Genomic DNA, 13,194 nt, shown 5'->3' with positions numbered 1-13,194 from the left:
TTCTGGTAGCATTGGGGATTCCCTGTAGCCTCTGGAGTATCCTGGTGGGGCTGTCAGGTGCCATCCCTCTGGGGCACCTTGTGGAGTGGGAAAGCACAGTGGGAACCCTTGGCACTGCAGGTGGGTGACCACACTGAGCGGTGGGCACAGCTTGGGGCCTGCTCCTTTTCAGCTCAAATGTTGGGTGGCGGCTTGGGGGTGAGCTGTGCAGCCCCTCTGCCTCCGTTGTATTGCCTACATTTGTTTTAGTGCTACTGTATTGTATAAGGACACCTTCTAAACGTCTGAAGCCGAATCCCACCTTTCATGTGGAGAAGGATTGCTAGCTGAAGGGGAGCGGGAGTGTTGGGATATGTACTGGCATGCAGTGGAAGGTAAAGTCTACAGTCAGTCAAACTACAGGGAGGAAGTTGGCTGATTTTGGCCTTGTTCTCTTTTTGTGTATTCAAATACAAATAACAGCATTCATAGTTTGTTTTTTCCTTTTCTTAGTGCTGATAGAAATGAAACAGCCTGATATCGGCAAATCATGCAAATTGTAGTTATGTGTCATTCAGGGACTGGTGTGTGTCCATATTTTGAATATGCATCAGCACAAAAAAAACCACCATGCATTTTATATAACTAGTTTTGCAGCTCCTCTGTGTAGTTTCTGTATATTTAATGAGCAAAACTCTCTCTAATAGTATGCAAAATTGTCCAGTAAGTGCATAGCGAAGATTATCATCTAGGATATGGGGACCTCACGTTTATGTTTGTGTTATTGTTCACATAACACAGGATTAGTGTTGAAATTGGCAACTAATAATCAAGAGAAATGACTACCCTTAACAACAACAAATTCTTTAGTGCTGCCCTCAGCAGTGGAGAAAACTTATCTAACTATGCACAATCTTGTAGCAGTGATTTGTGTACAGACCTGTGGTCAGCCCCATTGCATACTAAAATGAAACATTTATCACTGTCATGCTGATTTTAAGTGATAGTTGCAGAAATGCTTTTTGTTTCTCTGCCTGTCTGGCTCTGTGCTACAAGTGCACTGGTATTAGGACTGTACAGTAAAACTTGATGATTTTCAAGTTATGAAAGATCATTTTAATTGAAATGGAGAATTGAACAATAAACAAAGCATGAAGTAAATACAAAAAGGCCTCTTTTTGTGTGTGTGTATGTATGACTGTTGGATTATTTAAAAAAAATAATGGTGTTTTGTTTGCAAATTATATTTTAAAGATATTTTTATTTCCTAGGCTCTGTTTCTGATATTTTCTGTCTATTGAAGAATTCCACTTCTTTACCCCATATATGCTAGTAAAGCTAGAATTTTTTAGGTTATATAATCAGCTCATTTTTCAGAGCAATTAAATGGAAAGCTCATTTCTCAAATCTCCTTGTTCTCAGTTACAAATAAGATTGTTTCCTTCTTGTTTCCTTCTCTCAGAATCCCCCAGAAATGAAGGTTAAACCAGTCTCCCTTGCCTTCTTCATAAAGGGTTTCACTAGGTATGTTAGTGAACAAATTGTCAGGCTTCTCTTTGCAACAAAAAGCTGAGTTCCATGGCTTATTGAAAAAAGTTAAATGTCCTGGAACTGTAGAATCAAACGTTTCCTACTGATGTAGACAAAAAGTGTTTGAGATATTTTTCCAAACTCTAAGCATTTTTTTTTTTTACCTTCAGGAATCAATCTAGGGTTCTTCTCAGCAGTCTTTTGAAGCTCATTTATGCAGTCAGAAGAACAAAAAGCATAATAAAAGGAGTGAAGACTCTTTGATTAGTATAAATTTTACTGCAAAGACTTTTTGATGGAAAGCAGTTATACATATGAAATTGAGTAACAGGCAAAAAACTGTGCTTGAAGGGTGACATAATCTCAGAAAAAGTTGATGTCTATTTTTTTTTTGCTACTCAAGTTAAAATATTCTTGCTAGTTCAGTTTAAACTGATTTTTTACTGTTATTTAAAGATCTGGGTCAGACTGATGGAACTCCAAACTATTCTTTGAATTTTAATTTGGGGTTCTTTTATGATCTAAATTTAGGTAAATTAGGTTTTGGTTCTGTTGGTGGTCAAATCAAGGATTTGTACGTGTGTATGCCTGCTTCTGATTATGCTGTTTGTTGAACGCATACAGATCTCCAGAAAAGGATATAGGTGGGAATGGAAGCAGTTGCTTGGTTGTATCAGTTGTTAAGGTCCATTTTATCACATCTGTGCGTTTTGTAAGGATTTTTGTCTATGTTGTTTTTCTGTGTGTGAACATACGCCGTTGGCTTCTAAATGCAAGTAGCACGTCACCCCTGGACCCACAAAATGACTGCTGTGGGGAAAAAAATAGATTTTAAAAAATATTCTGGGATTAAAAACAACAAAGAAGTGGGAATCAGCAGTGTGGCAGCTTTCCCATGTCTATTTCCTGTATTTCCACTTCTAGAAAGTCAGTAGTGCTGAGAAGCCTTGATCTGGCTGGGACGATCTGAGAAGTGGTGTCTGGACTGCGAAATAGAGGATGGGACCAACATGTTGAATGGCCTAGGTTGGATCGTGTCTGTGGTGCTTCAGGCTGGTATCTTGTCAAATGGGCTGACTGTATCCTCACTACTTGGAGTTTGCCCTGGAGTTTTCTCAGGATCTAGTGTAATAGTTCTGTAATACCAAGGTACTCTGGAGTTTTGGGGTGTCCTCCCACTTCTGCCAGTTTAAACAATCTTAAAAATTGAGAATCTTTTTGGAGATGTTGGATGTAGTGTGACGTGAATGCATATTTTGCGCGTTGAGCTGTGCCATGAGCGTATGTAGAGGTGCCTATACCTTGCTAGGGTGCCTGCCAGTAGGAGGGTGATCTTTGAGGGTGCTAAGGAGCCAAACCTGTTGCCTGTGGTTCTCTGAAGGCCATATATAAAATGCACCTTCTCTAGCAGATAGACACACTGGAACTGTCTAAACAGAGCCACAGAAGGAGGTTGGGTAAATTGTGCAACAGTGTGGGCAGTCAGGGTCATGTGCTTGAGTTTGATCCTTACCTATTTTATTTAACCAGGCTGAAGTGTTTTACAGGAGTCTTAATGGTGGTTATGAACGCTGAGTGTGGAGCAGTGGCTCTAGCCAAGACGAGTTAGCAAATAGATGTTAAAGTGTGAGCGTGAGAGACTTGTGTCTGACACAGGTTGCAAGTCCGTTTTACAGCAAACCACTTGTTTGAACAACAGCTTCCAGGCCCTCTGGCATTTCAGTGCTGTCTCTTAAAAGACCATTTATCATGACAATCCTAGGTCTGTTTTGGGATTTATCAGACTCTGGATTTGATCTCATGGAAGTATTTGTATAAGCTGACAGGCAGAAATACCACACATGTGGTATTTTCTCTTCCTGGCATTTAACATCATCATCCTGTCAGCACTTGTTTATCTCAAGTTACTGAAAATATGGATTTGTAGGGCTGAGACCATGAATGAAAGTTTGAAATCAGTTCCAGATCTTCTGGAAATAGGTAAAATTATACCTCAGAGTTATTACATTTTATTCTTGCTGAGCTCTTTTTCTGCACCCGTCTAGATTGTTTTCAATTATGAAACCTTTCCTAGACTGTAACTGTATATCTTAATATCTGTCTACACATAACAGGCTAAGTTATTTCACTTTCTTTCTCCTGTGGTTTTGTATAAAAAACCCAGGTTGCAGTTGTAGTGCCTTCAGAATTTAGTACTGAAAAGAGCCACTATTGCTTATTAGAGCAGAAACTGTTTTCCCACTGTATTTCAGGATAAATGGCTGTCGATAAACAGTTCACGTTGAAAACTGGAGGACTCTTAGATGTGAAAACACATAAGTGTGTGGTTTTTTTTTTTTACATTGTTTGTACTGAAATGGGATGACCTGAATCAGTTGCTTCTGTGCTCTCCTGAAACACTGTCCTTAAGCTGTTGCTTGTGCCACAATGCTCTGAGAAACAACTACAAAGCCCCTCTGCAGATTTTTAGTTTGTTTGATTCTTTTGCATGTTGTTCTCAGTTACTTTTTCCTGACCATTGAAAACAGCTGTGTTTAATGAGCTGGAACAGAATTAAGTCGATAAAATGTACTTTATATGTACGTGATTAGCAGTCTTAAAGTAAAAACAAAATTCCCTTAGGATTGGGAATGATATCCATGTTAAAAATATGCTGCTTAAAAAAAATTACCATAAAATCAAAGGGAGAAGAGAATATTGAAGAGTCAGCTGAAACCATAAAAAAATCATTATTGTTTTAGTTTTGCTAAAAATCTAAATGTCTTCTGGAAACTAGTCTGTTACAAGCCTGGATTAATTTTTGTATTAATTCCTGCTTTATGAGAGAGAAAATGACAAAGTTTGAAAGCTAAGTAGTGCTTAAAGTTTATTTAAAATATTAAGCACAATTTGGTTAATACACCTAATTTGCAGGTGATTTAATTTTAATACTAAACAAGCATTATGCATATGTGTGACTATATGCACAAAGAACTGCATGTGAGCAGGTGCTGTGTATATTGGTTGTTAATAAGTAGATGAAATAAAGGCAGGGTTTATACTTTACATCTTGGAAAAATTGTACAAAGGTTTTGTGCAAGGTCAGCTTTTCTGAACTTTGTAGGTAAAAGGAAATCATTACTTCTAAGAAATGAAATTGTTGCTGATTTGTGAAAGGTACACTCGCCATTCAGTAGGAGAATGAGGAGCAGTACTTAGAAGTTCTGGTTTTTGCTTAATGTGGTAGCTCAGCTACACACTTCTCATCACAGAATTATGGTTTATTGTGCAACAATACCCTCGTGCAAAATGATGCTACATGCAACATAATGTTGTTTGAGTTTTAGGCAACTTGACCAATACTTGTTCAGATTTTCTCTGTAATGTTTTTGGTTCCAAGCAGAGAGAGGATGTTTATGTGTAGTTACTACCTGCTAAGATTTGGAGAGTGAGGCAAGTCATCTTATACGCTTATGACACTGAGAGTCTTCTTTCGTTTTTTTTCTTTTCCTTTTTATTATTATTATTATTATTATTATTATTATTATATTTTTGACTGTTTAAATAATTTACAAAGAAAAACAAACGACAAAAAAGCAAAAAGCCTCTCCAAACCCACCACAGCTATACTCCTCACTGGGAACTCCTCACTAAGTCTTCTGCTGGCATTTGGGCCTGCCCATATATGAGCTGTGTTGAAATCTGAAGATTGAGGAGCTCTAATGTGGAGACTTCTGTAATGTACAATATTTTATAATGTTTTTCTAATAAGTCACCCATCAGAAAATTGTAAGACTACAGTGCTATAAGAGAAGCACACCATGTCTGGTTTTCCTTTTTTTGGACTTCTCAGAGAGATTTTTAGTTCTTGAATATTTTGGTATCCAGACTGTGAAATAAGTTTATTGAAGAGTTTAATATTTATCCACTGCAGTACTGTCTGGAACAGTATAAATTATAAAGATTATGTTGTGTCATAGAAAGCAGGCTTTCCAAAACTTCTGGCCACGGAAAAGTCAAATACTGAATTATCAGACCTTCTTTAGAATAGGAATATTTGCAATAACTATAGGAAACATTAATAGTTTATTGCATATTTAAATTAATAAGTGGATTATGTGAAGAAGAATAAATGAAATCAGCTTTAAATAATAAAAATGCATACATTGAACTGCTGAAATTGTGCTTTGCTTGTTGTCTTCTATATGAAACAAATGAAAGGTGGTAGTTTCAAGGAATCTTCTAATTAAAAGAAAAAAAAATCTTCTGCAGTTTATTAGTGACTGCAGTTTGGTTCTGTAAAATGTGATGCCTGTATGTTGCTAGTAAAACAAAGTGTTATACTTGAGGATAGCATCAGGAAAACATGGCATTCTCTTTTTATTCTGGACTAGAAATGGAATTGAGTTAAAGCACTGTGATAAATGTGTTCTCAAATGAATGTCAAAAAGGACAAAAATTGCTTTTCAGGTAATTTAGAGCCTAGAGCCATCCAGGAGGGTAGAGTGTTTGACATTTTAAATTCTCAGGGAAGGGTTTCAGGGAAAAAACATGGTATCTCTGTGTGTTTAATCATCACTGACTTTAATCAATGATAGAAACCGCATGACTATAGCCCTTTCCCTATTTTAACACCAGTAAATTAATCTTCACCTCGATAACAACTAACCCGGAGTGTGTGTGAGTCCTCAAGTCTTCGTGGAGCTGGACCACACAGTTCCCTTCACCCACTGCCTGCTGCCTTGCAGCCCCGTGGCTGAGGCTTACAACACCCCTGTGGCACTGCCGAGGTTAAAATTGAGGAGCTCTCTCTGCCAGCGCGCTGCCCTTCTGCATGCAAACGAGAACAGGAAAACGAAGCAGCAGTGGCAACATCGCCAGTTTGTGAATTACCAGTTTCAAGCAAGCGTTCTGCATGCTTTGACGGGCTTTGACGGGTTGCTTCATTAATTGGGTTTTTGGTTGCTTTGGTTGCTTTGTCATTCTTGCCTTGTAGCTGCTGCCATCTTTTTCCCTAGGGGTTGCAAGCCAAAAATTGTATTCTAGCTCTTCAGTCATGGTTGGAGCAATTCAGCTAGCTGCAAGCCTTCCCCTCACCACTCATAGCTGATTCTTCTCCCTGGTCCCCACCATATTTACATACAGACACACAGAAAAACAGAACAAAAAAAAACCAACCAACCAAACAAAAAAAAACACAAGAAGACCTTTACGGATGTCACCCATGAAAAGAAGAAGTAAAAGCAGGATAAAACAATTGTCTGTGCTCTGTTTGGATCAGCTTTACTGTAGGCACTTACCAAGTGCCTACAGTAAAGGTGCTTGAAGGTGCTTCTTCAATTAAGTAATCAATGTAATATGTTATAAAGAAATTCAGAATAATTGCTTATGATACTTTGAATACTGTGAAAGTAGTCCTGTGGCACTCTAAAAACTTGATATTTCAGACTGATATTTAAGAGCAGAGACCAAGTTCAAAACCAGTCAGTAAAGACTGATTAATCACTGTCTAGGTACCGCTGGAGAATGTCTAGCTAGAAAATCTAAATTCTTGTTAATGTTGGTAATGCAGAGGTGTCTGATTTTTATTTTTTTAATTATCCTTCTGATTTGTAATGCTTTTCACTTCAACTGTACTAAACCAGCTAATCTAGCCCTGAAAAGCAGGCTTGAAATGTATTAATTACATTACACCTGAGAATTAAAGCCTAACCCTCAAAATTTTCTGCTTTTATAACGTCGTGTATTTTTTTAGTTGTTTGTGGCCTTCAAAATGTGCTGCATATAGAATGTAGACTTCTGTGTCTGAATTCATCTCAGGACAATGTTTATATCTGATGTTTTGCTACAGAAAAGCAAGTTGTAAAAAGAATAGTGGAGGATGTGAGCCTTCAGTGTGACACTGCTTAGTTCTGTAGCGCCTTTGTCATCAAGTTCTCTGCAGGGAAATCCTGATGTAGACAATGCTCAGTAAAATTAATCTAGATTAATAATAGATTAATCTAGATAAATCCTCATTGTGGTTTAATTCTAGTTCAAACAACTGCTGTGTTTCTTAATCTTGACAATTTTTTGGGCTGATAATCATACCTCAAATGTGATTAGGTCAAGAAGAAAAAAAGGATACATAAGCATATTAAAAAGCGTGAAATCAGGAAACATAAAAAGTACTGAGAATTATAATAGAAAACAAAATATTTTAATAGGTATATAATGATACTAAGTATTTATGGAAGAGAGGTAAAAGATGAATGGATCAGGCTGTTTTGTGAAACTGGGAGTATGTTGGTTTGGAAGTCAAAGTCATTGGGAGCTAATGGTAAACTGAAGGAGCAATTTGCAGGAAGAGTGGAGAGACTTATTTCAGAATAGTGTAGGAGCATTGGGTTATCTTCTGGATACCTGGAAATGAAATAATTTTTTCATTTCACAATATTTTTGTCCCTATGAAATTGCTGCAGTTTAGGGAGAAACCCAAGCTCTGCATTGTTCCAGATCAGCTTCTGTGTCAGTAGGTGCTGAGCGTGCTTCTTGAGCAAGACAGGCTTTGGGCAAGGTCAGACATGAATTTAACACACATCACGTAGTACAATTTCTTGTAGCCAGAGAGATTTCAGCAACATAAGAGTTAGTAATCTAATCCATATGTTGGTCTGATTAAATAAAATGATGTATTCTTGTCTAACTTTTAAACGTCTATTTCTTGAGGCCTTCTTATTCATGCATCTGGGTTAAAAAGCACTCTTAGATTTGTATTAGTATCAGTGGCCTCCCCCCCAGTTTCTCTTCTGAAGTCATGCTGGCTGGAAGCTTCTTTATGAAGGTAAGAGACTTCCCTGAAAAAGCAGGAATAGAGGTCTAAGGAAGAAAAAGTACTGCAAAGAGTTGTAAAACTGCCTGATGCATCAATGTATGACCAATAGACAAACCCTAGTTGATCAGGTTTGACTATACGACTAATTCTTTCCTTTTGAGCACTCTGCTGGTTTATTTGAAGGTTGGGAAAGACAAAATCTATGCACAAATAATAATTATAAAAACAACAAGCATTTGAGTTCAGAATCAATTTTTTAATAAGAAAATACAAAGAAAGCCTTTCCTTTTCAGTAAAGAACTTAAAGAACACATGTAGGGGAATAAAGAATATAGTAAGTCTGAAATTGGTATGGCATTGAAATTTGTCCAAACAACTTAATAACATGGTTCCTCTCTTTTACAGTGTCAGTTACATGACTAAGGTAGCTGCCTTTTTTAACAGCGGTGAGTTGATTTTTGTTATAAGCAGTAGATAATATTCAGTGACCAAAAAAGAGAGAGGAAAAAAAAAAAAAAGGCTGTTGCAATGCAATGCTGGGAATATTGCTATTGGTATAAACATTTTTTCTCTTGATGTTTGTAGCTGTATTGCTGCTGGCATACTACAGACTATACCTTGGCTTGCCCTGTACTGTGATATTCTCTGTGTGATAAACTCAAAGTGAGTAAAAAAAAATTAGAGAGAGAACTGCGTGTTGTACCTGTGAATAGACCTTTCTGGTATGATGAGTAAATGTTGCTGCAGGCTTATTATCATTCCTTTAATTTGCATGTAGGTGGGTGGTATATTAGTCCAGTTTGCCTCTTGCTGTTTTAACAGTATGTTATTTTAAAATTCTCATTTAATGCAGCTAATATTTAAATTAATTAGTATTCCTTATGACAGCAGATGTATCTGATCATAAGTGAGAGGATTTAAAAAGTTTTAATAGAAGCTTGCAGTGCTTTAATCCCTTAGACAGTGTCAGCTTGGACATGTTTTGCATATGAGATAATTGCACCTGAAATGATAAGTGTTTTATATACATGTGGTGTAACTCACCCCTGGAACAGAGTGTATTAACACAGTTTTAATACTTTTATTTCTTGGTTTGAGTCAGGCATCACTAATATGTCCTCTTGACCCATTCTGTGGAGTAATTCTGTGCTATCTCTTTACAGAACCAAACTTTGCTGAAGCCATGACTGCTGCACTGATTAAAAACAAACAAACAAAACACCACAAAACTTTTAAACAAATGTCATAAGAGTTTCAGCTATAGGTTGTAGAAAAACAGAATTTCATGCAGTTCAGGTTCCAGCTTTGCCTGTTTTAAATGCTAGGTGTGGCCAGCCTTAAGCATCCGAAGTATGTGCTTGGGGTACCATGACCTGGTTCATCCCCCCTGCTGCTCCTTCTCTTTCTGTTCATTGTGTTTCAGCTGCTCTGCAACAATTGCCCTCTGCAGAGGGGCCCTTACCCAGAGCAGTGAATTGACATTATATTGCTCTTTTGTGAAGCAGCAATTCCTATGTCCTAAATTTTGTTGCATCCCGGGCTGTGATTTGGTGTGCCATTATCTTTGCAAGGCAAAATGGGATGAGTCTCCATATCTGGGGGTGCTGCCTAGGACCGGGAATGTGGAAATGCTGTGGGAAGTTGGAGGTGGTCAGCAGTTTAGGCGACTTGGTTTGGAAATTCAGCATGGGTTGGGAGATGGGTAGGGTCAGAAGACTTTTCCAAGGCTTGGGGAAGCACTGGAAATGGAGGAGAGGGAGACGCTGTCTCTGATGCTATTTTCTTTGGCATGCATAACGAATGCAAAAGTAGATAATGTAATAGACAACCTTTAATTTTGCAGTTTTATTTTCATTTTTTTTTTCTGCTGAATTGGAATGTCTGGGGATGGGATGTGTACATTCTTATGTGGCATTTGTAAAGGCGGCTTGCCAGGAGAAATTATTTCGTAAGCTGTAAAAATTTGAATACTGAAGAACATGGAAATCACGTTTAAATAAATGATTAGGGTAAACAGCTTTCAAAAACATCTAGTAGTATGATGAAAAAGGTATCTTGTACTAGAACACTTAAGAAATATAATTTCTTAATAATCACAGAAGTTCAGCAGTTTGTGGCTGCATTAGAATAAAGTTTACCTTTCTGTTGGGTTCAGCTTCCTGGACTGTGGCACGTAGGTGTGCCAATTGCTGTGTTACGCTTCTGCCAAGAATCACTTCAAAGAGATTTACAGGGATATCGCTCGCCTGAGTTCATTTTCATATCCAGAGGTCACATTCTTGCTTTTGCATGCTTCCATGAAGGCAATCTCAGATTTCTGAATTCTGTATGGTAGCAGGATTTCTTAAAATATCTACTGCTCTTCCCTTAACATAATGAGATTTGCTCCTGGTCCTGTCTGTGAAATGGATTTATTTCAAGGCACACATTCTTAATGTGGGTGGTGAAATGTTCCTGTGTATGTGGGGTCAGACGTTTGTGATGTATATGGAGTAAAACAGTTGTCTTCATAGATATGAAGCAGTGTTATCAATTCCTGAACAGCACTCTTCACTGCAATCAATTTGTTTTGCCTGAAAATATGCACGAAGAGAAAAAGTTTCTTTAAAAATGAAGAGAAAATCTATAATTTTTAATACTGTAGGTTGCAATGTATCCCAAAGCAGGTATGGAAGAACAAGGGAATTGTGACAATGGAAACCACCAATGCCAGAAGGAAATGTTGAGCAAATCAGAGACCGTATTATCTGTTATATGCTATATTTGTCAAGGGAATTAGATTACCTCTGTATAGTATTGTAGAGACAAGTTTTATCTAGAGTCTTAGATGAACACAACTTTTGAATGGTCCATATTACTTACCTTTGTCATTCTGTTCTAATGCTTTTCTAAATGTGATTTTTAAGGAATCTTCTTAATCTTTTCTACTTGTCTGAATATGATGCAGTGGGTTCCTGTTTCAGGCTTGCTGTTGTCTGTGAATAATTTTTTTTCTCACTGTGTAGCTGAAGTGAAGTTCCAGGCCCAGGAATCCCTTCATTAAGATGTCTTCAGCCAACACACGCATAAAGGGACATACATTGGATATAATGAATTTAAACATTTTGACATTCTCCAAGAATGATCAGTAGCTAGTTTTTTGGTTTTTTTTTAAGCTTTTTGGAATATGTTATTTAAAACCACCTAACATACATAACTAATGGAAAAACCACCTAACATACATAACTAATGGAAAAACCACCTAACATACATAACTAATGGAAAAACCACCTAACATACATGACTAATGGAATATTGAGGGTACAAATGTGTAAGGCCTCCCTTTCCCCATAACTATATTCATATTACTTCTGAATGGGTTTTCATAGAAAATACAGAGAAAAAAAATAGAAGTATGATTTAAAAGCAATGTTAGGGCATTGCCTTCCTCACATGAAAAGGTTAGCTTCAGGGAGGTAGTGTAAGAACTGAAAGTGAGTAGAGTCAAGGATGACACAGATTTAAGTTTTCATCTTAGAATGTCTTGCTTTTTTATTCCCATCATTATCTTCCCTTTCTAGTTATTATGAAGAAAGAATTACGTATATACACACAACCACTGAATTATGATTCAGCCCACAGAGCAGATAAAAATGTGATTCCTGTCAGTGAAACAGTGTATCAGAGTGGAGTTTGAATTGAACAGTACAATTTTTGTGTTAATGTCATTTAAATTCTCATATCTTTCTTCCTTCATGGAATGTTTGTTTTTTTTCATTTTAGATTTTTTTTGATACAATGTAAAACATTTTAATGCCACGTGATAACAAAGAGGGCAAATAGGGTGTTTTCCTGCTTGATTATCTCCAGTTCTTTAAAAAAAAAAAAAAAAAATTAAACAGATGTCAGAACAGTACTGAATTCTCTCTCTTGAATTTCTGTGTGCCAACAACTTGAAAAGATGTTCATTTCTATGAACTTTTCCCATCCCAGTAGTGAAGTAGTGAATTGGCATGACAGTTACATGGGAGTGTTAGACATTAGAGAAATCCAGTAAGAGAGATTATATTGGAATTTAGGACTGCTCCATATAAAAGTTAATATGAGCATGTTCATATCAGGAATGGGCTTTCTGTTGTCGTGTCTGTAATATTTGGCAGTAGTTAGCCCTTTCCAGCCCAAGTTTTACAGGAGAACAAGAGTGCCAGACATGAGCTAGCCCAGCAGGTCAATATTCTAGGTGATGTGCAGTGCGTGTCCGATGTATTTGACCAACGTTAGCCAGTAATACTCAAGCTAGAATAAGATTGCAGTGTCAAGGAAATGCTGCTGTATGACACTAATTAACTGTAATGTGTATTCTTCCCACAGAATTTTAGTTACTACCCCCATCTAATTTTTGTTTAACAAGATCTGATGCCTTTGAAGCTCTGGGTATTTCTTTTAAGTATATATACCTATGCTAAAACCAAAAAAGTTGTCTGTGCCTTTATGTATTGTGTACCTCTATTTCATTGTAATCATTGTAATTACTTCTTTCTCTAGGGGTTGATCTCCAGGTTTGTACTTCAAAAAATCCAACATGCTGCAACAAAAAGATGGAAGAAAGATATCAGACTGCAGCGAAGCAAGATATACAGCAAGTGATTCAAACATCAAGTACTACATTAAAATTTTTAATATCTCGTAATGCAGCGGCATTTCAAGGTAAGGCTTCCTGCTTTTTGTCTTCAAACCTGTTCATACTTTTCTTGATTTTAGTCTTTGATTAGTTTAGGTGTATAATAAAAGTTATCTGTTTTTTTTTAGTTTCTCTTTTCCCCACAGAAGGAGCATTGAATCATGTAGGTGATAAGCAACTGCATTGCTTTTGGAATTAGTAACTTTTGAAAAATAATATTTGAGAAGAAAGA

General features: G+C 37.0%; 1 protein-coding gene across 3 annotated transcripts in view; it reads left to right on the top strand.

Annotated features, from left to right (window-relative positions):
• Positions 1-13,194, top strand: part of GPC5 (glypican 5) — a 762,495-nt gene that overhangs the window by 26,123 nt on the left and 723,178 nt on the right. For all 3 annotated transcript variants that reach the window (XM_038173480.2, XM_027443115.3, XM_038173481.2), the window contains one exon: positions 12,827-12,988. In XM_038173480.2, the coding sequence (XP_038029408.2) occupies positions 12,880-12,988 (109 nt within the window). In that variant the 5' untranslated portion in view covers positions 12,827-12,879. The remainder of the gene's footprint in view (positions 1-12,826; positions 12,989-13,194) is intronic.

Source organism: Anas platyrhynchos, chromosome 1 (assembly GCF_047663525.1).
Source record: "Anas platyrhynchos isolate ZD024472 breed Pekin duck chromosome 1, IASCAAS_PekinDuck_T2T, whole genome shotgun sequence".
NCBI classification, from domain to species: domain Eukaryota; kingdom Metazoa; phylum Chordata; class Aves; order Anseriformes; family Anatidae; genus Anas; species Anas platyrhynchos.
Note: the sequence above shows the minus strand (reverse complement) of the source record. Positions and strands in the feature narration are given on the sequence as shown.